The sequence below is a fragment of the Erythrolamprus reginae genome, chromosome 2 (assembly GCF_031021105.1).
Source record: "Erythrolamprus reginae isolate rEryReg1 chromosome 2, rEryReg1.hap1, whole genome shotgun sequence".
Classification (NCBI taxonomy): Eukaryota; Metazoa; Chordata; class Lepidosauria; order Squamata; family Dipsadidae; genus Erythrolamprus; species Erythrolamprus reginae.
The window spans coordinates 25,937,379-25,964,528 of NC_091951.1; the positions used below are offsets into that span (position 1 = coordinate 25,937,379).

A 27,150-nucleotide genomic window follows, 5' to 3' on the forward strand; every position below is an offset into this window, starting at 1 on the left:
TTAATGCAATATGTATATGTTTAAATAAAAGGGAGAATAAAGAAGCCTTCTTACGAGAAGAAAATAACTTGGAAAAAATAATAAGGGTAAAGATAAATGAAAGTAAAGGACAAGCCAGTAACATATATAGAATGCTATTGCAGAGGCAAGAAGAGGTAGTTAAAAGTCTAACAAGATGTTGGCAGGATGACTTAAAAATAGAAGAAAGAGAAATGGAAGAAATAATAGTAAACATATATAAGATTAAAAATACGAGAGTTAAAGAGATGAGAAGAAAAATCTTACATAAGTGGTATTATACACCTGCACAACTTGCATACTACCAGGGGAAAGAGAAAGGTAAATGCTGGCATGGATGCCAGAAAAAAGGAATCTTTATGCACATGATCTGGGAATGTATAGAAATACAGAAATTCTGGAAGGTAGTCCAGAATGAAATTAATAAAATGTTAAATATTAATTGGATAATTACAAAAGAAACAGCAATCTTAATTAAATATAGGGAACTAGGAGAATCTAAAGAAATTAAAACTGTAGCATTGGAAAGTGCTCAAGCGGTGATAGTATTAGGATGGACAGACTCTACAAAATGGACACTACAGAATTGGTATTGGTACATGGTGGATTACATACACTTTGAAATTATGGAAATAAGATTAAATAATTTTGATGAGAATAAACTAGAGAAGCTGATGGTGCGATGGAACAAGGTAAAAGATTATATGTTAAGTAGAATCTGTGATGTAAATACGAAAAATAAACTACAATCACTCTTTTAGTAAAAAAAAAGCGTTCAAGATAGAGCCAAGGATCAATAGATAGACAAATAATTCAAAAGTCTTTGAATCCATCTATAGGGGTGGTGGGGGTGATGGGGTGTGTGTGTTGTTTGGTGATGGGCACATGCACTGTGCACTGTTATACGTTTGTTTTTTGTAAACTTATAAAATCAATAAAATTTATTAAAAAAAAAAAAGAATATCCTGATTGTGGGAAACGTTTTAGTGATAATTCCAGCCTGGTGAAACACAAGAGGACTCATACAGGAGAGAAACTCTTTGAATGTCGTGTGGGAAAGGTTTTAGTGATAGTTCCAGCCATTTGAAATATCAAAGGACTCACACAAGACAGAAACCCTTAAATATCCTCTATTGTGGGAAAGGTTTTAGTCATAATTCCAGCCTGTTGAGACTCCAGTGGTGTCACATAGGAGGGAAACCCTTAGAAAGACCTGACTGTGAGAATGTGGGAGCTGGGCTATGCTTTGATATCTGTATTTTCATTTTATACTGCAATTCTTGCCAGGATTATGCTCTTTTTGATATATGACCTTTGTCCTACATATATCTGCTATAAACTTGACATTTTCTAAGTGCCGACAACAGGGCAAAACTTTTTGCCTTCACACTTGTGTTTCCTCTGTGCTAACCACGAAATGTACTCAGGAAGGGAACATGGCTTTGATAGGGCAGAGATAGATCTGACACCTGCTCTCAAGGCACATAGCTTCTGCAGGAACCCACATACTAACCGCAGGTTCCTTCTTGTTGTACATTCTGCACCTTCTACATAGTAAAACTCTTTCTTTACTTTCTGTATAAGGAAACGTTGACAACTAGTATCTGATTGGCTGATACTGTGTGTTTTTTGTACTCCTTTGGAAATTGAGCCCTGAAAAGCAATCCACGTTGTTCAGACATTGCTTTTATATCTTCTGAACCTGACGCATGCACCAAATAAACCTGGCCATCTCAATCTTCTCGTGGTCTCTGCTCCCTTATTGGCAACAAGTCGTTCTTGTTCTGCTACATTTTCTGGCGACCACGAAGGGACCAGACGGGACTTTGGATCCCTCTGGACGCCCACCTCAGTGGCGTCTGCCCCAGGTGTGAAAGAGGAACAGTCCAGGCGCCATCGGAAATCTTTCTCCGAGGACCTTCCTGTTGACACCGGGGCAGCCGCGCTGACGGTTTGCGATCCAAGAACCACTCCTGAGAGGAAACAAGAGACCAGGACATCTGTTCGCCGGCCTGGAAGAGTAACCGAGTCGCCAAGATAAAAGGCAAGTCCTCAGGCAAGTCCTCAGTTATAGGCACTTTTTAGAGACTGGTAGGAGTCTATCTCTCCCTATGTAGAGGGACAGAGGCGAGGACTGATCACCCTCGTTTTGGCTCGTTCTTCATTAAGTGGCTCATAAGGTGGGAGGCCCGTGCTTTTGAGAGAAAAAGCTGTGTGTGTGATTGCCTACCGCGGTTCCCACAGGCGGCTGTGAGCTCCAGGACCTTGGGCCGGTAGAGATTGTGTGCAGTGAATAAAAATCATTTTGTGTCTCAAGGGAAGGACCCCTTACCTCCCTTGTATACTCCCTCCCCTTTTCTGTCTGGTGCCCCAGGTGGAAGATGGGAGGTAAACCAAGTGTGCCCAAGACCCCCCTTGAGTGTGTAATGAAACATTTCAACCAGGTTTATAATAATCAAACACAAGAGTATGGTATAAAATGACCTTTGTACATCAGAATGGCCCTCTTTTAACTTAGGATGGCCCGATACAGGAACCTTCAATATTCCCACTATATTGTTCATAGACTTGTATTTGATCCTGCCTTGGGTCATCCTGACCAAGAGCCATACATTGATGTTTGGTTGAAACTAGCTCGAAATCCACCCCCATGGGTCACCAAATGTAGGACCAAACAATGTAAAGTCCTGGCCGTGGTCCCCATTCCTTCAGGGGCCACGCTCAGGAGGACCCCTAGGAGAGGGGGAGGTAACTCATCCCCTCCCTGGCGGCCCAGAGATGTGCACATTGTTCCATCTCCCACGCCAAAAGGGTCAGAGGACCCAGCCAACCCCCTGTATTGTCCAGTTGCCCAGAGGAGGTGTCCCAGCCCCCGCCATATGTCCTTTTGCCCTATGGCCAGCCACAATCATCCCTACAGGACTCCTCCACCGCAGGGACTGGGGGGGTGGCCCTTCTTGAAACCCGCCTCCGCTTGAGGGAACCACCGCTCCCCTACCCGCAGCTTTGGGTGGGGGACTAGGATCCCCTGTTCTCCAAATAGACCCTAATGAAGCCACCGCTGACAGGTTTGCCCGTTATCACACCCTCCTCCAGCAATTTGCCCGGACCACCCTCAGACCCCCTGACTGTTCTGAGGTTGGACTACCCCCTTGTTGGCATGATGGTCGCAAATTCTATCAGTGTAAGACCGGGAGTACTATTAGATGTCATCTCACTCAATCTCCCTGTAAATTTTACCTTTGATGCCTGCTATTATATTAACCGTAATGCCCACCCCCAAGGCGGGTGTGGCAGCCTGAGTTGGGAAGGCTCTTATTCCTTCCAGCATGGATATGTTTGCCATGGTTCCCAATGGGGTGACCGCCGTGTCATTAACCACAACTACTGCCCCTATTGGTCTTGCGTTACATTTGCTACATGGACCCCTGGCACTACGGGTGGGATGAAGTTCTCCCTAACTCGTGGGGAGGTTTTCCCAAACTACAAAAGTGGCCAGTGTAACCCTGTCACTCTCTCTTTCACTCCGGTTGTGGTCCCACAAGCTCCTATACTTTTTGGAATGCAAATAGATGGCCAGGGATATGACCCCTCTCTGATTCTGTCCTTGGAAATCATGGGCCAGATCTGGACAGTAGTACGGAAAAAGAGCCTCTTTTGGTCCTACTATCAGGAAATGGATAAACTGAATACATGGGCAGTCCCTTCTGCTGTTACCAATACTTTTGTACAACTTGCACAAGATGTAGCGCGCACCCTTCAGGTTAAGAACTGTTTTGTCTGTGGGGGAACTACCATGGGTGAGAAATGGCCTTGGGAAGCACTTGAGTTGAATTACACCGTTGTCCATGACATGGAGCTGGCCGGTAAATCTGACAGCCACTGCAGGGAAGGAGGGGAACTGGGCTCTGTCTTCTAACTTGGTGGGCAATGTCTGTTATACCCGTAACCACACTGCTGGCTGTGCCCACGTTGGAAACCTGCATTGCCTGTCCACGTGGAACAATGCTATAAACCTGACATTTTCTAAGTGCCGACAACAGGGCAAAACTTTTTGCCTTCACACTTGTGTTTCCTCTATGCTAATGTACTCAGTGTACTCACGAAATGTACACGAAATGTACTCAGGAAGGGAACATGGCTTTGATAGGGCAGAGATAGATCTGACACCTTCTCTCAAGGCACATAGCTTCTGCAGGAACCCACATACTAACTGCAAGTTCCTTCTTGTTGTACGTTCTGCACCTTCTACATAGTAAAACTCTTTCTTTACTTTCTGTATAAGGAAACCTTGACAACTAGTATCTGATTGGCTGATGCTGTGTGTTTTTTGTACTCCTTTGGAAATGTATAAAGAGCCCTGAAAAGCAATCCACGTTGTTCAGACATTGCTTTTATATCTTCTGAACCTGATGCATACACCAAATAAACCTGGCAATCTCAATCTTCTCGTGGTCTCTGCTCCCTTATTGGCAACAAGTCGTTCTTGTTCTGCTACAAGAAGAGTTTTAGTGGTAATTCTAACCTGGTGCAAAAGCAGAGGGCTCACACGGGAGAGAAACCCTTTGAATGTCCTGACTGTGGGAAATGTTTTAGGGATAATTCCAACCTGGTGAGACACCAGAAGTCTAATACAGGAGATAAACTCTTTGAATGTCCTGATTGTTGGATTGTCGCATCCCTTATATCCTGGACATAAACGGTTTCAACTCCTACCCTCAAAATGTAAAACAAATAATTCCCTCAACACTATCAAAGTATTTACTAACTCTGCACTACTATTACTACTAGTTTTTTCTCATCATTCCTATCACCCGTTTCCTCCCACCAGTGATTGTATGACTAACTTGTTGCTTCTATCCTTAAGGTTTTTATTAATATTGATTGTTTCCTCATTGCTTATTTGATCCCTATAATCATTGTGTTGTACCTCATGATTCTTGATATATACACACACACACATAAAAAACCTTTCCTAATACATTATATAATCTATAGAATAAAGTTCTATATATTTAAACCAAAAAACAATAACTACAATTTGTGTTGAATCGCTAGTGCTCCCGCCATTTCTTATCCTCGCCATCTGGTTTCCAATATTTTAAATTCAATTCTCTTTTTTTAGTTTTTACAATATTAGCTAATTAAAATACATATCTCTTAATTTTCTATTCTATCATAAAACTTCCCCCAAATCTTATAATAATTAGAATCTTGTTTATCTTTAAATTTCAAGTCAGTCTATTCATCTCTGCACAGTCCATGGTTTTACTCAAAACTTCCCTTTCAGTTGGTATTTATTCAATTTCCAGTTGTGAGCATATACAATCCTAGCTGCCGTAACTATATATATTAATAATAATAATAATAATAATAATAATAATATAATAGTAATAATAGTAGTAATTATAATAATAATAATAGTTGTAGTAGTAGTAGTAATTTATTAAATTTGTATGCCGTCCCTCTCCGATGTTTCATCCTTATCAAAAATATCTGGTAAATTACCCAAAGGTATATTTCCGGTTTAAGTTCAATAGTTTTTCTTAAAATCTTCTCAAGATTGACTTCTAAATGTAGTTCATAAAATCGTCTGCCACAGTGTTCTTCCTGTCAATGAATACTTCAGTCTAAACCACAACAACACACAAACACACAATATATTCAAACTCAATGTAAACGGCTCAAACACTAAATCAGTGCCTAGAATGCATTACTTGACTGTGTGGTTTCTTCCCCAACGCCAAAAACTTTAACCTTAGTCTGTATATAGTCAACCTCATCCCTTTTCTTAGAGGTGTGTAAGGGGGTGCATATGCGAACCATCGTGCCTACCCTCCCTGTCCTATTGTCCAAATTTACCTATACCTATTTTGCTTTTGTTTATGTTTACAACGGTTACCACGTACACGTTTTGACAAATAAAATAAAAATACTTCCTTTAAAAAATAAATTTAGGGGAAAATGTTTTTCCATCCCCCCTTCACTTTTTTTTGTATGTTGGTCTTGTAGACATGTATATTTTGCATTTTGTATGTTGGTTTGTTTTAAATAAACAATAAATAAAAATCATTTTAAAAAAAAAGTAAGATAAATTCAGGGCTCAGAACATACTAAATTTGGTAAGCTAAGAAGCATCACATTTCACTAGGCTAAAGTGACCAGATGAGCGGGACAATCACACACCTTATGATAATTGGTCCCTTTGAAAAATGTCCTGCTGTTTTTCCTCCCAACCAGCCCTGTTGAGAAGAGGCTTGCGGGAGGGGATTCTGGGCTTTCCGCTGATGCCTCGCCATCTCCGCCCCTAACCCAGCTTGGCAGGAGGTCTCTGCGGGGAGGAAGAAAGAGCGAGAGGGCCCACTGAGGTAAAGGGGCGCCGCGGCGGGGACGGTGAGGCGCGCACTTGCTGAGGGGAGACGGTGTCATTGGCAAAGCTTCTGTTGCCTCGGTGCTTCTGGAGGCAGCGGCCAGCCCAAGGACGCAGTCTGTCCGGGCACCTCAGGATCCGCCGAGGGGGAAGCACAGTGTTGCTTTCCCTCACCTCGGAGCTGGCGGGACCTCCCTGAATGCGCTTGGGGGCATCCTGAGGCGGGGTCCTCCCCTCCCCCCCCGTTTGCCCCCTGCCCTAAGAGCCCCCGTTTTGCTGAAGGAGCAGGTGGGGGGGGAGCCGGGAGCGTCTGAGAGGAAGGAGCCTCCCGCTGAAGGGCCTGGTCCGAAGGGGGAAAAGTGTGTGTGTGAGGGGGAGGCCGGAGCAGGCTGCCTTTGCGTCTCTCGTCCAGGAGCCGGAGGGGGCTTAGTTCATGATGGGGGGAAGGCCCTTATGGAAAATGACCAGGGAAGGGAGAAGAGTGAGGAAGAAAGAGTGGGAAGGAGGGAGAGAAAGAAAGAAAGAGAAATATAGAGGGAGGGAAAGCAAGTAGGATGCTTGGCTGCATAGCTAGAGGTATAACAAGCAGGAAGAGGGAGATTATGATCCCGCTATATAGAGTGCTGGTAAGACCATATTTGGAATACTGTGTTCAGTTCTGGAGACCCCACCTACAAAAAGATGTTGACAAAAATGAAGGGGTCCAAAGACGGGCTACAAGAATGGTGGAAGGTCTTAAGCATAAAACGTATCAGGAAAGACTTAATGATCTCAATCTGTATAGTCTGGAGGACAGAAGGAAAAGGGGGGACATGATCGAAACATTTAAATATGTTAAAGGGGTAAATAAGGTCCAGGAGGGAAGTGTTTTTAATAAGAAAGTGAACACAATAACAAGGGGACACAATCTGAGGTTAGTTGGGGGGGAAATCAAAAGCAACATGAGAAAATATTATTTTACTGAAAGAGTAGTAGATCCTTGGAACAAACTTCCAGCAGACGTGGTTGGTAAATCCACAGTAACTGAATTTAAACATGCCTGGGATAAACATATATCCATCCTAAGATAAAATACAGAAAATAGTATAAGGGCAGACTAGATGGACCATGAGGTCTTTTTCTGCCCTCAGACTTCTGTGTTTCTATGTTATTAAAGAGCGAGGGGATAGAAATAGAGAGAAAAGGAGGGAGGAAGAGAGAAAAGAGGAAGGAAGGAAGAATAAGAAAGAGAGAGAGAGAGACAAAGATAAATAGAAAGGAAGGGAGGAAGAGAGAAAGAGGGGGGAAGGTAGGAGGGAGAGAGAGTGAAAGAGAGAGAAAGAAAGATGAAGGAACAGAGAGAAGGAGGGAGGGAGAGACAAAGGGAGGGAGGAAGAGAGAGAGAATAAAAGAAAGAAAATTTTCTGGTCACTTTACACTAGGCTCACTTGCAAAGGTCAGTTGCCAGAAGTGCAAAACGATTTGATAGAATTTATACAGTGAGAACATCTTGCAAACGCCTTAGATAGAGACGGGGCAAGAGTGTTTTTCTTCCTGCTGTCAGGAGATGGCAGTCAGAAAGGCAGCATCTGTGTCAAAAAGGTGAGGAGTTAAAACCATCGAGTACTGAATTGCTAGAAAAGATCCGAGGAGAGAAAAAACGCAGAGCTTCCTCTTCCGGAAGACTCATGGGAGAAAGAGGGCCTGTAGAGCGGCTTTTGTGCTCTCCCGAGGATCGAAGCAGCAGCTGGAAGGTGAGTTGAGGGCAGGTGGAAGGAAAGTCCGGGAGCAAGTCAGGCTGTTTGTTTTTCCTCCACGGCCTGGAAGCAGAGAAGCAATTGGGATGAAGCATGTCAGCTTCTGCTACTGGTTCCCTTCCTGCTCAAATTTAAGCCCGCTGGTGCTGCACGCTATGAAACTGGTGGCTGCAATTTTCTGCAGGTGGGAAGATTGAAAAAGTCTCTTTCAAGTTAAGGTTGATTCTTTGGGAATGGCTTCCCTGCAGAGGTTGTAGGTGCTCCATCACTGGGGGTTTGTGAGAGAGATGGAAGGGACCTTGCGGGTCTTCTATTCCGACGCCCTGCAGGAGACCCAATACCATTTCAGACAATTGATTAATTGTTCTCAGCATCAAGAAAAATTCTCCTTAGTTCTGGTCTACTTCTCTCCCGGATTAATTTCCACCCACTGCTTCTTGTCTTGCCTTCTGGTGCATTGCAAAATAAGTTGACCCCGTTTTTGACCCTTCAACTATTGCAATACTGCTATCATGTCACCCTTAATGCTTCCTTTTACTAGACTAGACTAGACATACTTAATTCCTGCAACATTTCTTTATATGTTTTAACCTCAAGCCCCCTACTGCTCTTCTCTGCACTCTTTATAGAGTCTCAACACCTGTTTAAAAAATATGGGAATCAAAACTAGTTGCAATAATCCAAGTGTGATCTTACCAAAGCATTATAAATTGTTACTAACACTTCACATGATCTTCATTCTAGCCCTGTGTTAAGGCAGCCTAGGATTGCATTAGCTTTTGTGGCCACTGCATCACACTGTTGGCTTTTTAAAAGTTGATTGCTCACAATGGTAGGACTTCAAGATCCATGTCACAGTTACTGCTATTGAGTCAGGATGTACCTATTCTGTACATTGCCATTTGCTTTTTTGTGACTAAGTGTACAACCTCTTTTATTTTCTCCACTGAATTTCATTTTGTTACATAGGGTCCAGTGTTCAAATCTATCAAGATTCTTCTGTATCTTGAGTCTGTCTTTTGGGGTGTTGGTTATTCCTGCCAGCTTAGTGTTGTCTCCAAATTATCCTCTGGGAGTTGGGTGGAATATAATTCCAAATGAGATGAGTTCCCATTCTAGTCATTTACTGAAATTGTTTATGAAAATATTGAAGAATACTGAGAATAAAATAGAGTCTCCATATAATTGTAGTTCCATTGACTAATGGTTGAATGTGGTTTGTCAGCCAGTTACAAATCCATTGGATGGTGATCATATCCATACCACATTTTCTTCATTTACCAAGTACTGTAGTAGATTGTTCTCCACTTTATCAAATGCTTTTCTGTAATGCCAGTATACTGTGTTCACAGCATTTTTCTAGTCTACTAATTTAGACACTTTTTCAAAGAAGGAAATAAGTTTTATTTGACATGATCTTTTTTCAACAAACCCATGTTGGCTTCTGGTTCTAACTTTGCTTGGTTCTAGATGTTTGCAGATCTGTTGCTTGGTTATCTTATGCAGGATCTTAATAATAACACAGAGTTGGAAGGGACCTTGGAGGTCTTCTAGTCCAACCCCTTGCTTAGGCAGGAAAACCTACACTACTTCAGACATATGGTTATCCAACATCTGCTTTAAAACTTCCAATGTTGGGGCATTCACAACTTCTGGAGGCAAGCTGTTCTACCGTTCAAACATTCTGACTGTCGGGATATTTCTCCTTAGTTCGAAGTTACTTCTCTCTTTGTTTATATTCCTCCCATTGCTTCTTGTTCTACCCTCAGGTGCTTTGGAGAATAGGTTGACTCCTTCTTCTTTGTGGCAACTCTTGAGATACTGGAACACTGTTATCATGTCTCCCCTGGTCCTTCTTTTCATTTAACTAGCCATGCCCTATCCCTGCAACCGTTCTTCATATGTTTTAGACTCCAGTCCCCTAATCATCTTTGTTGCTCTTCTGTTGCACTTTTTCTAGAGTCTCAATATCCTTTTGCATCTTGGCAATCAAAACTGAATGCAGTATTCAGGATTGGTCGCAGTGTGGCTTTATTAAGGCCTTATAAAGTGGTATTAACACTTCACATGATCTTGATTCTATCTTTCTGTTGATGCAGCCTAGAACTGTGTTGGCTTTTTTGACAGCTGCTGTACACTGCTGGCTCATATTTAATTGGCTGTCCTCTAGGACTCCAGGATCCCTCTCAGAGTTACTACTGTTGAGCAATGTACCACGTATACTGTACCTGTGCAATTTTTTTTCTTGCCTCAATGTAGAACCTTACATTTTTCAATATTGAATTTAATTTTATTAGATAGCGCACATCTCTGAGGACTCGGGGCGGGTCACAACATGTACAGAAAACATGAATCAATAATAGCAATCCAATTAATACATTATAAAATAGTCTTTAAAATTCTAATTAAAAAAGAAGAACCATCAATATCATTCATTCGACAATCAGACTAAGGCATTCATTGGTCTGGGGGGAAGATCTAAGGAACCCCAGGCCTGGCGGCAGAGATGAGTTCTTCTGGAAGGTGAGGAGGATGGGGGCAGTGCGAATCTCTGGAGGGAGCTGATTCCAGAGCGCCAGGGCCCCCACAGAGAAGGCTCTTCTCCTAGGTCCCGCCAGCTGACATTGTTTTGTCGACGGGACCCTAAGGAGATCAACTCTATGGGACCTCAACGGTTGCTGGGATTTGTGCGGCAGAAGGCGGTCTCGGAGATAGTATAGTCCTATGCCATGCAGGGTTTTATAGGTCATAACTAAGACTTTGAATTGTGTCCGGAAACAGATTGGTAGCCAGTGCAGTCCGTGGAGTGATAGTGAGATGTGGGCCTTTCTTGGAAAGCCCAGACTGCTCGCACGGCTGCATTTTGGGCAAGTTGAAGTTTGCAAACACTCTTCAAAGGTAGTCCCATTTTGCACCCATCTTCTGCAGTGTTGGCTATTCCTGCCAGTTTGGTGTCATAGAAACATAGAAGATTGACAGCAGAAAAGACCTCATGGTCCATCTAGTCTACCCTTATACTATTTATCTACGGAGAGAGGCGGCATACAAATCTAATAAATAAATAAATAAATAAATAAATATTTCCTGTATTTTAATTTAGGATGGATATATGTTTATCCCAGGCATGTTTAAATTCAGTTACTGTGGATTTACCAACCACGTCTGCTGGAAATTTGTTCCAACGATCTACTACGCTTTCAGTAAAATAATATTTTCTCATGTTGCTTTTGATCTTTCCCCCAACTAACCTCAGATTGTGTCCCCTTGTTATTGTGTTCACTTTCGTATTAAAAACACTTCCCTCCTGGACCTTATTTAACCTGTTAACATATTTAAATGTTTCTATCATGTCCCCCCTTTTCTTTCTGTCTTCCAGACTATACAGATTGAGTTCATTAAGTCTTTCCTGATAAGTTTTATGCTAAAGACCTTCCACCATTCTTGTAGCTCGTCTTTGGACCCGTTCAATTTTGTCAATGTCTTTTTGTAGATGAGTTCTCCAGAACTGAACACAGTATTCCAAATGTGGTCTCACCAGCGCTCTATATAGTGGAATCACAATCTCCCCCTTCCTTCTTGTTATACCTCTAGCTATGCAGCCAAGCATTCTACTTGCTTTTCCTACTGCCTGACCGCACTCTTCACCCATTTTGAGACTGTCAGAAATCACTACCCCTAAATCCTTCTCTTCTGAAGTTTTTGCTAAGACAGAACTGCCAATACAATACTCAGATTGAGGATTCCTTTTCCCCAAGTGCATTATTTTACATTTGGAAACATTAAACTGCAGTTTCCATTGGTTTGACCATTTGTCTAGTAAAGCTAAATCATATGCCATATTATAGACGCCTCTAGGAATATCAACCCTATTGCACACTTTAGAGTCATCGGCAAATAGGCAAACCTTCCCTACCAATCTTCCCCTATGTCACTCACAAACATATTAAAAAGAATAGGACCCAGAACAGACCCTAGTGGCACACCGCTTGTAACGTGTCTCTGCTCAGAATACTCGCCATTGACAACAACTCTCTGATGTCTACGCTTCAGCTAGCTGCAAATCTACTGAACTATCCTGGGATTAAGTCCAATCTTCACTAATCAGCTCTTTATGTGAAACCCTATAGCATCCTAGCCAAATGGCAGTCCACTTTCCTCTTTAAAATGTCCAGAGTATTGGAGTTCACAACGTCCACTGGTAGCTTGTTCCACTGATTGATCGTTCTGACCGTCAGGAAGTTCTTCCTTATTTCCAGGTTGAATCTCTCCTTGGTCAGCTTCCAGCCGTTGTTCCTTGTCCGGGTCTCCGGTGCCCTGGAGAATAAAGTGAACCCCTCCTCTCTGTGACATCCCCTCGTATACCTGTAGACTGCTATCATGTCTGCTCTGGCCCTCCTTTTCTCTAGGCTATCCATGCACAGTTCCTGCAGTCTCTCTTCGTAAGTCTTGGTTTCTAGACCCCTGATCATTTTGGTTGCTCTTTTCTGCACCTTCTCCAGAGTTTCAATGTCTTTTTTGAAGTGTGGTGACCAGAACTGAACACAGTACTCCAGGTGTGGTCTGACCAGGGCGTAATAGAGTGGTATTAAGACTTTCCTGGTCTTGGAGTGTATTCCCCTGTTGATGCAGCTTGGGATTGTATTGGCTTTTTTGGCTGCTGCTGCACATTGTTGGCTCATGTTTAGTTGATTATCCACCTTGGCTATGAGTCCTTCTTTCCATTTATTGTATTTGGCTTTTTTTTTCTTTTTACGTTGTCTATGAGGTCCTTGTTTAGCCATGCTGGTTTCATTTTTGTTTTTCATGGGGATTGAATTGTTTTGGGCCTCAATGATAGTGTTTTTTAGGGCTTCCCAGGCTTCCTGTGTGGATTTACTCTTTTGAAGTTCCTTCCAGGGTTTATTTTTCAGGTTCGCTCTGAGCTTTTTAAAGTCCGCTTTTCTGAAGTCTGGGACTGTAATGGAGTTGGGTGTTGGTTATGACCTATAAAGCCCTACATTGCATCAGACCAGAATACCTTCGGGACCGCCTTCTGCCGCACAAATCCCAGCGACCAATTAGATCCCACAGAGTTGGCCTTCTCCGGGTTCCGTCGACCAAACAATGCCATCTGGCGGGACCCAGGGGAAGAGCCTTCTCTGTGATCAACTCCCCCCAGAGATTAGGTCTGCCCCCACCATCCTTGCCTTTTGCAAACTTCTAAAAACCCACCTATGTCGCCAGGCTTGGGGAAACTGACATACCCCTAGCTGTTCCATTTCATGTTTGGTTTGTTTGGATTGTATCACTGTTTCATAATGGGCTTTTTATTATTGTTTTTCATATTAGATTTGTAATTCTGTATTATTTGTTGTGAGTCGCTCCGAGTCTTCGGAGAGGGGTGGCATACAAGTCTAATAAATTGTTATTATTAATTATTATTATTATTTTTCACATCATCTCTAACAACTTTATAAACAAAGTTCTACTTTTCTTTGTATCTTGCAGACAAAGAGGATGGCAATAAGAGCACTCTGGACAATTGTAAATAAGAACCAACATTGAAAAGGGAAGAAGATCAAGCGAAAAGTCAAAATATTTCCATTTCTTTCAGAAAACCATACAATTCTCCTCCTGCTCCTCCAGCAGCTGTTAGACAAGAGAGAAAATCAAGAAAGATTTCAAGCTCAAATAAGCATTATGAAGAACTGAAGGTTACTTGAAAAGCCAAAGGAGATTATTTTTCAATCAGCAAAAAAGGGAAATATCTGGAAGTCAGTGGGGAGGAAAAGGCCAATAGTAAAGTCACATAGAGCAGACAGGAATGCAGCCCTCTCCCTGTGAGGAGTAAAACGGCTTGAATGAAAGCACCACTAAACAAGGCATTGTCCATATTTCTGGTGGCCTCAGCTGTGGAAAAGTGACATAAATTTGCCTATTGTCCAAAAAGAAGAGATTTCAAATCAGAGCTGTTTATGAAACGAGGAGCTAGACAGGAGAAAAGCCATACACACTATCTCAATGTAGCAAAAACTGCCTTGTGATTCATGGAAGCAACCACACAAGAGGGAAGCCACAAAAGTGCTCCCAATGTGCTAAGTCCTTTAGTGAGCGTGGGAACATGTTGGTACACCAGAAGACACACATGAGGGAGAAAACATATGACAGTGCAAATTGTGTAAATGTTTCATTAGAAATTCTTAGGTCAGGTCTGTGAGAAAGGTTTCAAAGAGAAAATTCCTGTCTGGTGAAGCAAGGAAGAGTCGCAAAGAAGAGAAAACATTTGAATGTGCTGTAAAATATTCTGCCACAATTTCAGTCATGAAACATCAGAGTATTCACAAAGGAGAGAAATTCTTTCAATGTTCTGACTGTGGGAAAGATTTCAGTCAGAGTTTCAAACTGGTGAGACACCAGAGGACTCACAGAGGAGAGAAACCCTTTGAATGTCCTAAATGTGGGAAACGTTTTAGTTATAATTCCAGGCTGGTGACACACCAGAGGACTCACACAGGAGAGAAACCCTTTGAATGTCCTGACTGTGGGAAAAGTTTTAGTGATAGTTCCAGCCTGCTGAAACACAAGAGGACTCACACAGGAGAGAAACCCTTTGAATGTCCTGTCTGTGGGAAAAGTTTTAGTCAGAGTTCCAGCCTGCTGAAACACAAGAGGACTCACACAGGAGAGAAACCCTTTGAATGTCCTGACTGTGGGAAAAGTTTTAGTCATAATTCATACTTGCTTGAACACCAGAGGACTCACACAGGAGAGAAACCCTTTGAATGTCCTGTCTGTGGGAAAGGTTTTAGTCAGAGTTCCAGCCTGGTTGTACACCAGAGGACTCACACAGGAGAGAAACCCTTTGAATGTCCTGATTGTGGGAATTGTTATGGTCAGAATTCCGACCTGGTGAGACACCAGAGGACTCACACAGGAGAGAAACCGTTTGAATGTCCTGACTGTGGGAAATGTTTTAGTGATAATTCCAACCTGGTGCAACACAAAAGGTCTCACACAGGAGAAAAACCCTTTGAATGTCCTGACTGTGGGAAAAGTTTTAGTCATAATTCCATCCTGGTGCAACACAAGAGGACTCACACAGGAGAGAAACCCTTCGAATGTCCTGACTGTGGGAAATGTTTTAGTCACAATTCCAGCCTGGTGATACACCAGAGGACTCACACAGGAGAGAAACCCTTCGAATGTCCTGACTGTGGGAAATGTTTTAGTCACAATTCCAGCCTGGTGAAACACAAGTGGACTCACACAGGAGAGAAACCCTTTGAATGTCCTTACTGTGAGAAAGGTTTTAGTGACCGTTCCAGCCTGGTCAATCACAAGAGGACTCACACAGGAGAGAAACCCTTTGAATGTCTTGAATGTGGGAAAAGCTTTAGTCAGAGTGCCAACCTGGTAAAACACCAGAAGACTCACACAGGAGAAAAACCCTTTGAATGTCCTGACTGTGGGAAAAGTTTTAGTCATAATTCCAGCCTGGTGATACACCAGAGGACTCACACAGGAGAGAAACCCTTCGAATGTCCTGACTGTGGGAAATGTTTTAGTCACAATTCCAGCCTGGTGATACACCAGAGGACTCACACAGGAGAAAAACCCTTTGAATGTCCTGACTGTGGGAAAGGTTTTAGTGATAATTCCAGCCTGGTGAAACACAAGAGGACTCACACAGGAGAGAAACTCTTTGAATGTCCTGACTGTGGGAAAAGTTTTAGTGAGAATTCCAGTCTGGTGAAACACAAGAGGACTCACACAGGAGAGAAACCCTTTGAATGTCCTGACTGTGGGAAAGGTTTTAGTTATAATTCCAGCCTGGTGAAACACAAGAGGATACACAGGAGAGAAACCCTTTGAATGTCCTGACTGTGGGAAAGGTTTTAGTGATAATTCCAGCCTGGTGAAACACAAGAGGACTCAGACAGGAGAGAAACTCTTTGAATGTCCTGACTGTGGGAAAAGTTTTAGTGAGAATTCCAGCCTGGTGAAACACAAGAGGACTCACACAGGAGAAAAACCCTTTGAATGTCCTGACTGTGGGAAAGGTTTTAGTGATAATTCCAGCCTGGTGAAACACAAGAGGACACACAGGAGAGAAACCCTTTGAATGTCCTGACTGTGGGAAAGGTTTTAGTGATAATTCCAGCCTGGTGAAACACAAGAAGACTCACACGGGAGAGAAACCCTTTGAATGTCCTGACTGTGGGAAAAGTTTTAGTGATAATTCCAGCCTGGTGAAACACAAGAGGACACACAGGAGAGAAACCCTTTGAATGTCCTGACTGTGGGAAAGGTTTTAGTGATAATTCCAGCCTGGTGAAACACAAGAGGACTCACACAGGAGAGAAACCCTTTGAATGTCCTGACTGTGGGAAAAGTTTTAGTGAGAATTCCAACCTGGTGAAACACAAGAGGACTCACACAGGAGAGAAACCCTTTGAATGTCCTGACTGTGGGAAAAGTTTTAGTGAGAATTCCAGCCTGGTGCAACACCAGAGGACTCACACAGGAGAGAAACCCTTTAAATGTCTTGAGTGTGAGAAAGGTTTTAGTAATAGTTCCAACCTGGGACAACACAAGCGGACTCACACAGGAGAGAAACCCTTTGAATGTCCTGATTGTGGGAAACATTTTAGTGAGAATTCCAGCCTGGTGAAACACAAGAGGACTCACACAGGAGAAAAACCCTTTGAATGTCCTGACTGTGGGAAAGGTTTTAGTGAGAATTCCAGCCTGGTGAAACACAAGAGGACTCACACAGGAGAGAAACCCTTTGAATGTCCTGACTGTGGGAAAAGTTTTAGTCAGAATTCCAGCCTGGTGCAACACCAGAGGACTCACACAGGAGAGAAACCCTTTAAATGTCTTGAGTGTGAGAAAGGTTTTAGTAATAGTTCCAACCTGGGACAACACAAGCGGACTCACACAGGAGAGAAACCGTTTGAATATCCTGATTGTGGGAAACGTTTTAGTGATAATTCCAGCCTGGTGAAACACAAGAGGACTCATACAGGAGAGAAACTCTTTGAATGTCGTGTGGGAAAGGTTTTAGTGATAGTTCCAGCCATTTGAAATATCAAAGGACTCACACAAGACAGAAACCCTTAAATATCCTCTATTGTGGGAAAGGTTTTAGTCCTAATTCCAGCCTGTTGAGACTCTAGTGGTGTCACATAGGAGGGAAACCCTTAGGAAGACCTGACTGTGAGAATGTGGAAGATGGGCTATGCTTTGATATCTGCATTTTCATTTTATACTGCAATTCTTGCCAGGATTATGCTCTTTTTGATATATGACCTTTGTCCTACATATATCTGCTATAAACTTGACATTTTCTAAGTGCCGACAACAGGGCAAAACTTTTTGTCTTCACACTTGTGTTTCCTCTATGCTAACCACGAAATGTACTCAGGAAGGGAACATGGCTTTGATAGGGCAGAGATAGATCTGACACCTCCTCTCAAGGCACATAGCTTCTGCAGGAACCCACATACTAACCGCAGGTTCCTTCTTGTTGTACATTCTGCACCTTCTACATAGTAAAACTCTTTCTTTACTTTCTGTATAAGGAAACGTTGACAACTAGTATCTGATTGGCTGATACTGTGTGTTTTTTGTACTCCTTTGGAAATGTATAAAGAGCCCTGAAAAGCAATCCACGTTGTTCAGACATTGCTTTTATATCTTCTGAACCTGACGCATGCACCAAATAAACCTGGCAATCTCAATCTTCTCGTGGTCTCTGCTCCCTTATTGGCAACAAGTCGTTCTTGTTCTGCTACATTTTCTGGCGACCACGAAGGGACCAGACGGGACTTTGGATCCCTCTGGACGCCCACCTCAGTGGCGTCTGCCCCAGGTGTGAAAGAGGAACAGTCCAGGCGCCATCGGAAATCTTTCTCCGAGGACCTTCCTGTTGACACCGGGGCAGCCACGCTGACGGTTTGCGATCCAAGAACCACTCCTGAGAGGAAACAAGAGACCAGGACATCTGTTCGCCGGCCTGGAAGAGTAACCGAGTCGCCAAGATAAAAGGCAAGTCCTCAGGCAAGTCCTCAGTTATAGGCACTTTTTAGAGACTGGTAGGAGTCTATCTCTCCCTATGTAGAGGGACAGAGGCGAGGACTGATCACCCTCGTTTTGGCTCGTTCTTCATTAAGTGGCTCATAAGGTGGGAGGCCCGTGCTTTTGAGAGAAAAAGCTGTGTGTGTGATTGCCTACCGCGGTTCCCACAGGCGGCTGTGAGCTCCAGGACCTTGGGCCGGTAGAGATTGTGTGCAGTGAATAAAAATCATTTTGTGTCTCAAGGGAAGGACCCCTTACCTCCCTTGTATACTCCCTCCCCTTTTCTGTCTGGTGCCCCAGGTGGAAGATGGGAGGTAAACCAAGTGTGCCCAAGACCCCCCTTGAGTGTGTAATGAAACATTTCAACCAGGTTTATAATAATCAAACACAAGAGTATGGTATAAAATGACCTTTGTACATCAGAATGGCCCTCTTTTAACTTAGGATGGCCCGATATAGGAACCTTCAATATTCCCACTATATTGTTCATAGACTTGTATTTGATCCTGCCTTGGGTCATCCTGACCAAGAGCCATACATTGATGTTTGGTTGAAACTAGCTCGAAATCCACCCCCATGGGTCACCAAATGTAGGACCAAACAATGTAAAGTCCTGGCCGTGGTCCCCATTCCTTCAGGGGCCACGCTCAGGAGAAGGACCCCTAGGAGAGGGGGAGGTAAATCATCCCCTCCCTGACAGCCCAGAGATGTGCACATTGTTCCATCTCCCACACCAAAAGGGTCAGAGGACCCAGCCAACCCCCTGCATTGTCCAGTTGCCCAGAGGAGGTGTCCCAGCCCCCGCCATATGTCCTTTTGCCCTATGGCCAGACACAATCATCCCTACAGGACTCCTCCACCGCAGGGACTGGGGGGGTGGCCCTTCTTGAAACCCGCCTCCGCTTGAGGGAACCACCGCTCCCCTACCCGCAGCTTTGGGTGGGGGACTAGGATCCCATGTTCTCCAAATAGACCCTAATGAAGCCACCGCTGACAGGTTTGCCCGTTATCACACCCTCCTCCAGCAATTTGCCCGGACCACCCTCAGACCCCCTGACTGTTCTGAGGTTGGACTACCCCCTTGTTGGCATGATGGTCGCAAATTCTATCAGTGTAAGACCGGGAGTACTATTAGATGTCATCTCACTCAATCTCCCTGTAAATTTTACCTTTGATGCCTGCTATTATATTAACCGTAATGCCCACCCCCAAGGCGGGTGTGGCAGCCTGAGTTGGGAACGCTCTTATTCCTTCCAGCATGGATATGTTTGCCATGGTTCCCAATGGGGTGACCGCCGTGTCATTAACCACAACTACTGCCCCTATTGGTCTTGCGTTACATTTGCTACATGGACCCCTGGCACTACGGGTGGGATGAAGTTCTCCCTAACTCGTGGGGAGGTTTTCCCAAACTACAAAAGTGGCCAGTGTAACCCTGTCACTCTCTCTTTCACTCCGGTTGTGGTCCCACAAGCTCCTATACTTTTTGGAATGCAAATAGATGGCCAGGGATATGACCCCTCTCTGATTCTGTCCTTGGAAATCACGGGCCAGATCTGGACAGTAGTACGGAAAAAGAGCCTCTTTTGGTCCTACTATCAGGAAATGGATAAACTGAATACATGGGCAGTCCCTTCTGCTGTTACCAATACTTTTGTACAACTTGCACAAGATGTAGCGCGCACCCTTCAGGTTAAGAACTGTTTTGTCTGTGGGGGAACTACCATGGGTGAGAAATGGCCTTGGGAAGCACTTGAGTTGAATTACACCGTTGTCCATGACATGGAGCTGGCCGGTAAATCTGACAGCCACTGCAGGGAAGGAGGGGAACTGGGCTCTGTCTTCTAACTTGGTGGGCAATGTCTGTTATACCCGTAACCACACTGCTGGCTGTGCCCACGTTGGAAACCTGTGTTGCCTGTCCACGTGGAACAATGCAGCCTGGTGGTCTGGCAAGGGTCTGCAGCCAACCACCATGGCCCGGGCATTGCAAAACGTTAGCCTCCTGAAGCCTTATATTTTGGACCCCCAAAACACCAAATTGCTTTGGCTTGCTCCAGATGGCATGTACTGGATTTGTGGAAAATATGCTTATGCCCAACTGCTTCTCAACTGGTGTGGCTCTTGTGTCCTGGGTGTCATTCGCCCTGGTTTCTTCTTGCTCCCCCTGAAACAAAGGCAGGTTCTTGGGGTGCCTGTATATGATGAAATTGGCAATGTCCGCTTTAAAAGATCCCTCATTAGCGACCTTAAGATCGGGAACTGGAAGGATGATGAATGGCCCCCCGAGCGTATCATAAAGGTTTATGGTCCGGCCACCTGGGCCGAGGATGGTACCTTTGTTTACCACACCCCCATTTATATGCTTAACTATCTCATCCGCCTTCAGGCAGTGGTGGAAATTGTCACCCACGAGATGGTCTGTGGTCTTGCCCACTTGGCCTCGGAGAGTGTTAGGTCATGCACGTCTATCATGCAAAACAGGCTGGCTTTGGACTATCTTTTGGCCAAGGAAGGGTGTGTGTGTGGAAAGTTTAATTTGTCTAATTGCTGCATCAAGATTGATAATAGTGGGGAGGTCATTAAGGAAATCGCCGATCGCATGGTCAAGATTGCACATGTTCCAGTGCAGACTTGGAAAGGTTTGGACCTCTTCCATGCCCTTGCCGTCTTCCTTCTTTTCCCGGTATTGAATATATTGTGGCTTGTGTTGTTTTTCTGGTGGCTGGCTGTGTTATTGTCCCCTGTGTGCTTCCTCTTTTTATGAAACTTTTTCATAGCACTGTTTCGCTGGTGGTGGACAAAAAGTCCTCCGAGAAGATTTTGGCTCTGTGGCACCTGCAACTGCTTAACAACCGCAGGGGCAGAAATGTGGAAGGGGAACTCAGGACCCCGATAATGAGGACCCAATATATGAAGTTCTCCTGCCGCTCCAGCCCCAGACCCTCCAACACCTTCAACCCCCTTCCAGTAACATGGTTGAAACCCCATCCGAATAAACTTTATTTCGGTTGGCGTTCCAAGAGGGGGAAATGTGGAAGCTGGGCTATGCCTTGATATCTGTATTTTCATTTCATACTGCAATTCTTGCCAGGATTATGCTCTTTTTGATATATGACCTTTGTCCTACATATATCTGCTATAAACTTGACATTTTCTAAGTGCCAACAACAGTGTTCCCTCTATTTTTTTGGGGGGGGGCGAAAAGTATAGTGTCTGAGCGGCAGTCCCTTCGGGACTGGGCAGCACAGAAATAATAAATGAATAAACAAACAAACAAATAAATAAATAACCCACCCTGTTTTGCCTCAGAGAATTTCAAAATAAAATACTGTACTGTGTGTCTATAACAGTGAGCTCATAATAGGGCAACTCTATCAATATCAAAATGCCACTTAAATAGTTGAGCTAGTTTCAAACTAGATTTTGATTTTCTTTCTCTCTTCCTTACTCCCATTCTTTTTCTTTCTCTTTTCCTTCCTCTCTTTTTTCTATCTGTTTCTCTCTCTTCCTCTCTCTCTCCTTCCTTCTCACTCTTTCCCTCTTGGATTCTGGGCAGGTTTGAAAAACTCTGAGTTGATGATGATTTTTAAGTGAGCAATTGCTCACTGCTCAGCTTAGTTTAAGTTTAAGTTTAATCAGATTTGTATGCCGCCCCTCTCCGCGGACTCGGGGCGGCTCACAGCAATAGCAATACAATGTAAGACAAATCCAATATTTAAATTAATTTAAAAAACACCACAAGTTAAAAACCAATCATACACACTAGCGTACCATGCATAAATTTTAAAGCCTAGGGGGAAGGAACATGTCAATTCCCCCATGCCTGACGACAGAGGTGGGTTTTAAGGAGCTTACGAAAGGCTAGCAGGGTGGGGGCAACTCTGATATCTGGGGGGAGTTGGTTCCAAAGGGTCAGGGCCGCCACAGAGAAGGCTCTTCCCCTGGGTCCTATGGCCGACAACAGGGCAAAACTTTTTTGCCTTCACACTTGTGTTTCCTCTATGCTAACCACGAAATGTACTCAGGAAGGGAACATGGCTTTGATAAGGCAGAGATAGATCTGACACCTCCTCAAGGCACATAGCTTCTGCAGGAACCCACATACTAACTGCAAGTTCCTTCTTGTTGTACATTCTGCACCATCTACATAGTAAAACTCTTTCTTTACTTTCTGTATAAGGAAACTTTGACAACTAGTATCTGATTGGCTGATACTGTGTGTTTTTTGTACTCCTTTGGAAATGTATAAAGAGCCCTGAAAAGCAATCCACGTTGTTCAGACATTGCTTTTATATCTTCTGAACCTGATGCATGCACCAAATAAACCTGGCAATCTCAATCTTCTCGTGGTCTCTGCTCCCTTATTGGCAACAAGTCGTTCTTGTTCTGCTACAAGAAGAGTTTTAGTGGTAATTCTAACCTGGTGCAAAAGCAGAGGGCTCACATGGGAGAGAAACCCTTTGAATGTCCTGACTGTGGGAAATGTTTTAGGGATAATTCCAACCTGGTGAGACACCAGAAGTCTAATACAGGAGATAAACTCTTTGAATGTCCTGATTGTTGGATTGTCGCATCCCTTGTATCCTGGACATAAACGGTTTCAACTCCTACCCTCAAAATGTAAAACAAATAATTCCCTCAACACTGTCAAAGTAATTACTAACTCTGCACTACTATTACTACTAGTTTTTTCTCATCATTCCTATCACCCGTTTCCTCCCACCAATGATTGTATGACTAACTTGTTGCTTCTATCCTTAAGGTTTTTATTAATATTGATTGTTTCCTCATTGCTTATTTGATCCCTATAATCATTGTGTTGTACCTCATGATTCTTGATATATACACACACACACACATAAAAAACCTTTCCTAATACATTATATAATCTATAGAATAAAGTTCTATATATTTAAACCAAAAAACAATAACTACAATTTGTGTTGAATCGCTAGTGCTCCCGCCATTCTTATCCTCGCCATCTGGTTTCCAATATTTTAAATTCAATTATCTTTTTTTAGTTTTTAGTTTTTACAATATTAGCTAATTAAAATACATAGTTCATAAAATCGTCTGCCACAATGTTCTACCTGTCAATGAATACTTCAATTTCAACCACAACAACACACAAGCACACAATATATTCAAACTCAATGTAAACGGCTCAAACACTAAATCAGTGCCTAGAATGCACTACTTGACTGTGTGGTTTCTTCCCCAACGCCAAAAACTGAAACCTTAGTCTGTATATAGTCAACCTCACCCCTTTTCTTAGAGGTGTGTAAGGGGGTGCATAAGCGAACCATCGTGCCTACCCTCCCTGTCCTACTGTCCAAATGTTTGTAACTGTTACCACGTACATGTTTTGACAAATAAATAAAATAAAAATACTTCCTTTAAAAAATAAATTTAGGGGGAAATGTTTTTCCATCCCCCCTTCACTTTTTTTTGTATGTTGGTCTTGTAGACATGTATATTTTGCATTTTGTATGTTGCTTTGTTTTAAATAAACAATAAATAAAAATCATTTTTTAAAAAAGTAAGATAAATTCAGGGCTCAGAACATACTAAATTTGGTAAGCTAAGAAGCATCACATTTCACTAGGCTAAAGTGAGCAGACGAGCGGGACAATCACACACTTTATGATAATTTGTCCCTTTGAAAAATGTCCTGCTGTTTTTCCTCCCAACAAGCCCTGTTGAGAAGAGGCTTGCGGGAGGGGATTCTGGGCTTTCCGCTGATGCCTCGCCCTCCTCGTCCCTAACCCAGCTTGGCAGGAGGTCTCTGCGGGGAGGAAGAAAGAGCGAGAGGGCCCACTGAGGTAAAGGGGCGCCGCGGCGGGGACGGTGAGGCGCGCACTTGCTGAGGGGAGACGGTGTCATTGGCAAAGCTTCTGTTGCCTCGGTGCTTCTGGAGGCAGCGGCCAGCCCAAGGACGCAGTCTGTCCGGGCACCTCAGGATCCGCCGAGGGGGAAGCACAGTGTTGCTTTCCCTCACCTCGGAGCTGGCGGAGCCTCCCTGAGTGCGCTTGGGGGCATCCTGAGGCGGGGTCCTCCCCTCGCCCCCCCCCGTTTGCCCCCTGCCCTAGGAGCCCCCGTTTTGCTGAAGGAGCAGGTGGGGGGGAGCCGGGAGCGTCTGGGAGGAAGGAGCCTCCCGCTGAAGGGCCTGGTCCGAAGGGGGAAAAGTGTGTGTGTGAGGGGGAGGCCGGACCAGGCTTCCTTTGCGTCTCTTCCAAGAGCCGGAGGGGGCTGGGTTCATGGTGGGGGGAAGGCCCTTATGGAGAATGACGAGGGAGGGGAGAAGAGTGAGGAAGAAACAGTGAGAAGGAGGGAAGGAGAGAAAGAAATAGAGAGGGAGAGAGAAAAAAGAGCGAGGGGATGGAAATAGAGAAATGGAGGAAGGAAGAGAGAGAGAAAGAGAAAGATAAATAGAAAGGAATGGAGAAAGAGAGGGGGGAGGTAGGAGGGAGAGAGTGAAAGAGATGAAGGAAGAGAGAGAAGGAGGGAGGGAGAGAGAAAGGGAGGGAGGAAGAGAGAGAGAATAAAAGAAAGGAAATTTTCTGGTCACTTTCAAAGGTCAGTTGCTAGAAGTGCAAAACGATTTGATAGAATTTATACAGTGAGAACATCTTGCAAACGCCTTAGATAGAGACGAGGCAAGAGTGTTCTTCCTGCTGTCAGGAGATGGCAGTCAGAAAGGCAACATCTGAGCCAAAAAGATGAGGAGTTCAAAGCATCGAGTACTGAATTGCTAGAAAAGATCCGAGGAGAGAAAAAACCCAGAGCTTCCTCTTCCGGAAGACTCATGGGAGAAAGAGGACCTGTAGAGCGGCTTTTGTGCTCTCTCGAGGATCGAAGCAGCAGCTGGAAGGTGAGTTGAGGGCAGGTGGGAGGAAAGTCCGAGAGCAAGTCTGGCTGTTTGTTTTTACAGCCTGGAAGCAGAGAAGCAACTCGGATGAAGCATCTCAGCTGCTGCTGCTGCAGGTTCCCCTCCTGCTCAAATTTAAGCCTTGCGGGTCTTATATTCCGACGCCCTGCAGGAGACCCAATACCATTTCAGACAATCGATTAATTGTTCTCAGCATCAAGAAAAATTCTCCTTAGTTCTGGGCTACTTCTCTCCCGGATTAGTTTCCACCCATTGTTTCTTGTCTTGCCTTCTGGTGAATTGCAAAATAAGTTGACCCCTTTCTTGACCCTTCAACTATTGGAATACTGCTATCATGTCACCCTTAATCCTTCCTTTTACTAGACTAGACTAGACATACTCAATTCCTGCAACATTTCTTTATATGTTTTAGCCTCAAGCCCCCTACTGCTCTTCTCTGCACTCTTTATAGAGTCTCAACACCTTTTTAAAAGATGTGGCAATCAAAACTAGTTGCAATAATCCAAGTGTGATCTTACCAAAGCATTATAAATTGATACTAACACTTCACATGATCTTCATTCTAGCCCTGTGTTAAGGCAGCTTAGGATTGCATTAGCTTTTGTGGCCACTGCATCACACTGTTGGCTTTTTAAAAGTTGATTGTTCACTATGGTAGGACTTCAAGATCCATGTCACAGTTACTGCTATTGAGTCAGGATGTACCTATTCTGTACATTGCCATTTGCTTTTTTGTGACTAAGTGTACAACCTCTTTTCTTTTCTCTACTGAATTTCATTTTGTTGGATACGGCCAGGCGTTCAAATCTATCAAGATTCTTCTGTATCTTGAGTTTGACTTTTGGGGTGTTGGTTATTCCTGCCAGTTTAGTGTTGTCTCCAAATTGTCCTCTGGGAGTTGGGTGGAATATAATTCCAAATGAGCTGAGTTCCCATTCTAGTCATTTACTGAAATTGTTTATGAAAATATTGAAGAATACTGAGAATAACATACAGTCTCCATATAGATGTAGTTCCATTGACTAATGGTTGAATATGGTTTGTCAGCCAGTTACAAATCCATTGGATGGTGATCATATCCATACCACATTTTCTTCATTTATCAAGTCGTATTTATCAAATGCCTTTCTGAAATGCCAGTATACTATGTCCATAGCATTTTGCTAGTCTACTAATTTAGACACTTTCTAAGAAGGAAATAAGTTTTGTTTGACATGATCTTTTTTCAACAAACCCATGTTGGCTTCTGGTTCTAAGTTTGCTTCGTTCTAGATGTTTGCAGATCTGTTGCTTGGTTATCTTATTCAGGATCTTAATAATAACACAGAGTTGGAAGGGACCTTGGAGGTCTTCTAGTCCAACCCCCTGCTTATGCAGGAAACCCTACACTACTTCAGACAGATGATTATCCAACATCTGCTTAAAAACTTCCAATGTTGGGGCATTCACAACTTCTGGAGGCAAGCTGTTCCACTGTTCAACCATTCTGACTGTCAGGAAATTTCTCCTTAGTTCTAAGTTACTTCTCTTTTTGTTTATATTCCTCCCATTGCTTTTTGTTCTACCTTCAGGTGCTTTGGAGAATAGGTTGACTCCTTCTTCTTTGTGGCAACTCTTGAGATACTGGAACACTGTTATCATGTCTCCCCTGGTCCTTCTTTTCATTTAACTAGCCATGCCCAGTCCCTGCAACTGTTCTTCATATGTTTTAGACTCCAGTCCCCTAATCATCGTTGTTGCTCTTCTGTGTACTTTTTCTAGAGTCTCAGAATCCTTTTTGCATCTTGGTGACCAAACCTGAATGCAGTATTCAGGATTGGTTGCAGTGTGACCTTATTAAGGCCTTATAAAATGATATTAACACTTCACGTGATCTTGATTGTATCTTTCTGTTTATGCAGCCTAGAACTGTGTTGGCTTTTTTGACAGCTGCTGTACACTGCTGGCTCATATTTAATTGGTTGTCTTCTAGGACTCCAGGATCCCTCTCAGAGTTACTACTGTTGAGCAATGTATCACGTATACTGTACCTGTGCAAAAAAAAAATTCTTGCCTAAATGTAGAACCTTACATTT

At 43.6% G+C, this 27,150-nt stretch overlaps 3 protein-coding genes across 4 annotated transcripts in view; all 3 read left to right on the plus strand.

Moving 5' to 3' along the window:
• Positions 1-1,062: 1,062 nt before the first annotated feature.
• LOC139159266 (zinc finger protein 79-like) lies at positions 1,063-4,717 on the plus strand. The gene is made up of 2 exons (XM_070736600.1): positions 1,063-1,245; positions 4,499-4,717. The coding sequence occupies exons 1-2, from the start codon at positions 1,063-1,065 to the stop codon at positions 4,715-4,717; spliced, it is 402 nt and encodes a 133-aa protein (XP_070592701.1).
• Positions 4,718-8,027: 3,310 nt separating this feature from the next.
• LOC139160052 (zinc finger protein 84-like) lies at positions 8,028-17,773 on the plus strand. 2 transcript variants are annotated; one of them, XM_070737578.1, is made up of 2 exons: positions 8,028-8,121; positions 13,612-17,773. In XM_070737578.1, the coding sequence occupies exon 2, from the start codon at positions 14,425-14,427 to the stop codon at positions 15,973-15,975; it is 1,551 nt and encodes a 516-aa protein (XP_070593679.1). In that variant the 5' UTR covers positions 8,028-8,121; positions 13,612-14,424; the 3' UTR covers positions 15,976-17,773. The 2 variants fall into 2 exon arrangements, with proteins under 2 accessions (XP_070593679.1, XP_070593680.1); XM_070737579.1 differs by lacking the exon at positions 8,028-8,121 and adding an exon at positions 8,140-8,308 and having other exon boundaries at positions 13,612-16,041.
• Positions 17,774-25,001: 7,228 nt separating this feature from the next.
• The window catches only part of LOC139159267 (zinc finger protein 850-like), a 32,114-nt gene continuing 29,965 nt past the window's right edge, over positions 25,002-27,150 (plus strand). Inside the window, exon 1 of the mRNA XM_070736601.1 lies at positions 25,002-25,057. The gene's annotated coding sequence lies outside the window, so the exon portion shown is untranslated. The remainder of the gene's footprint in view (positions 25,058-27,150) is intronic.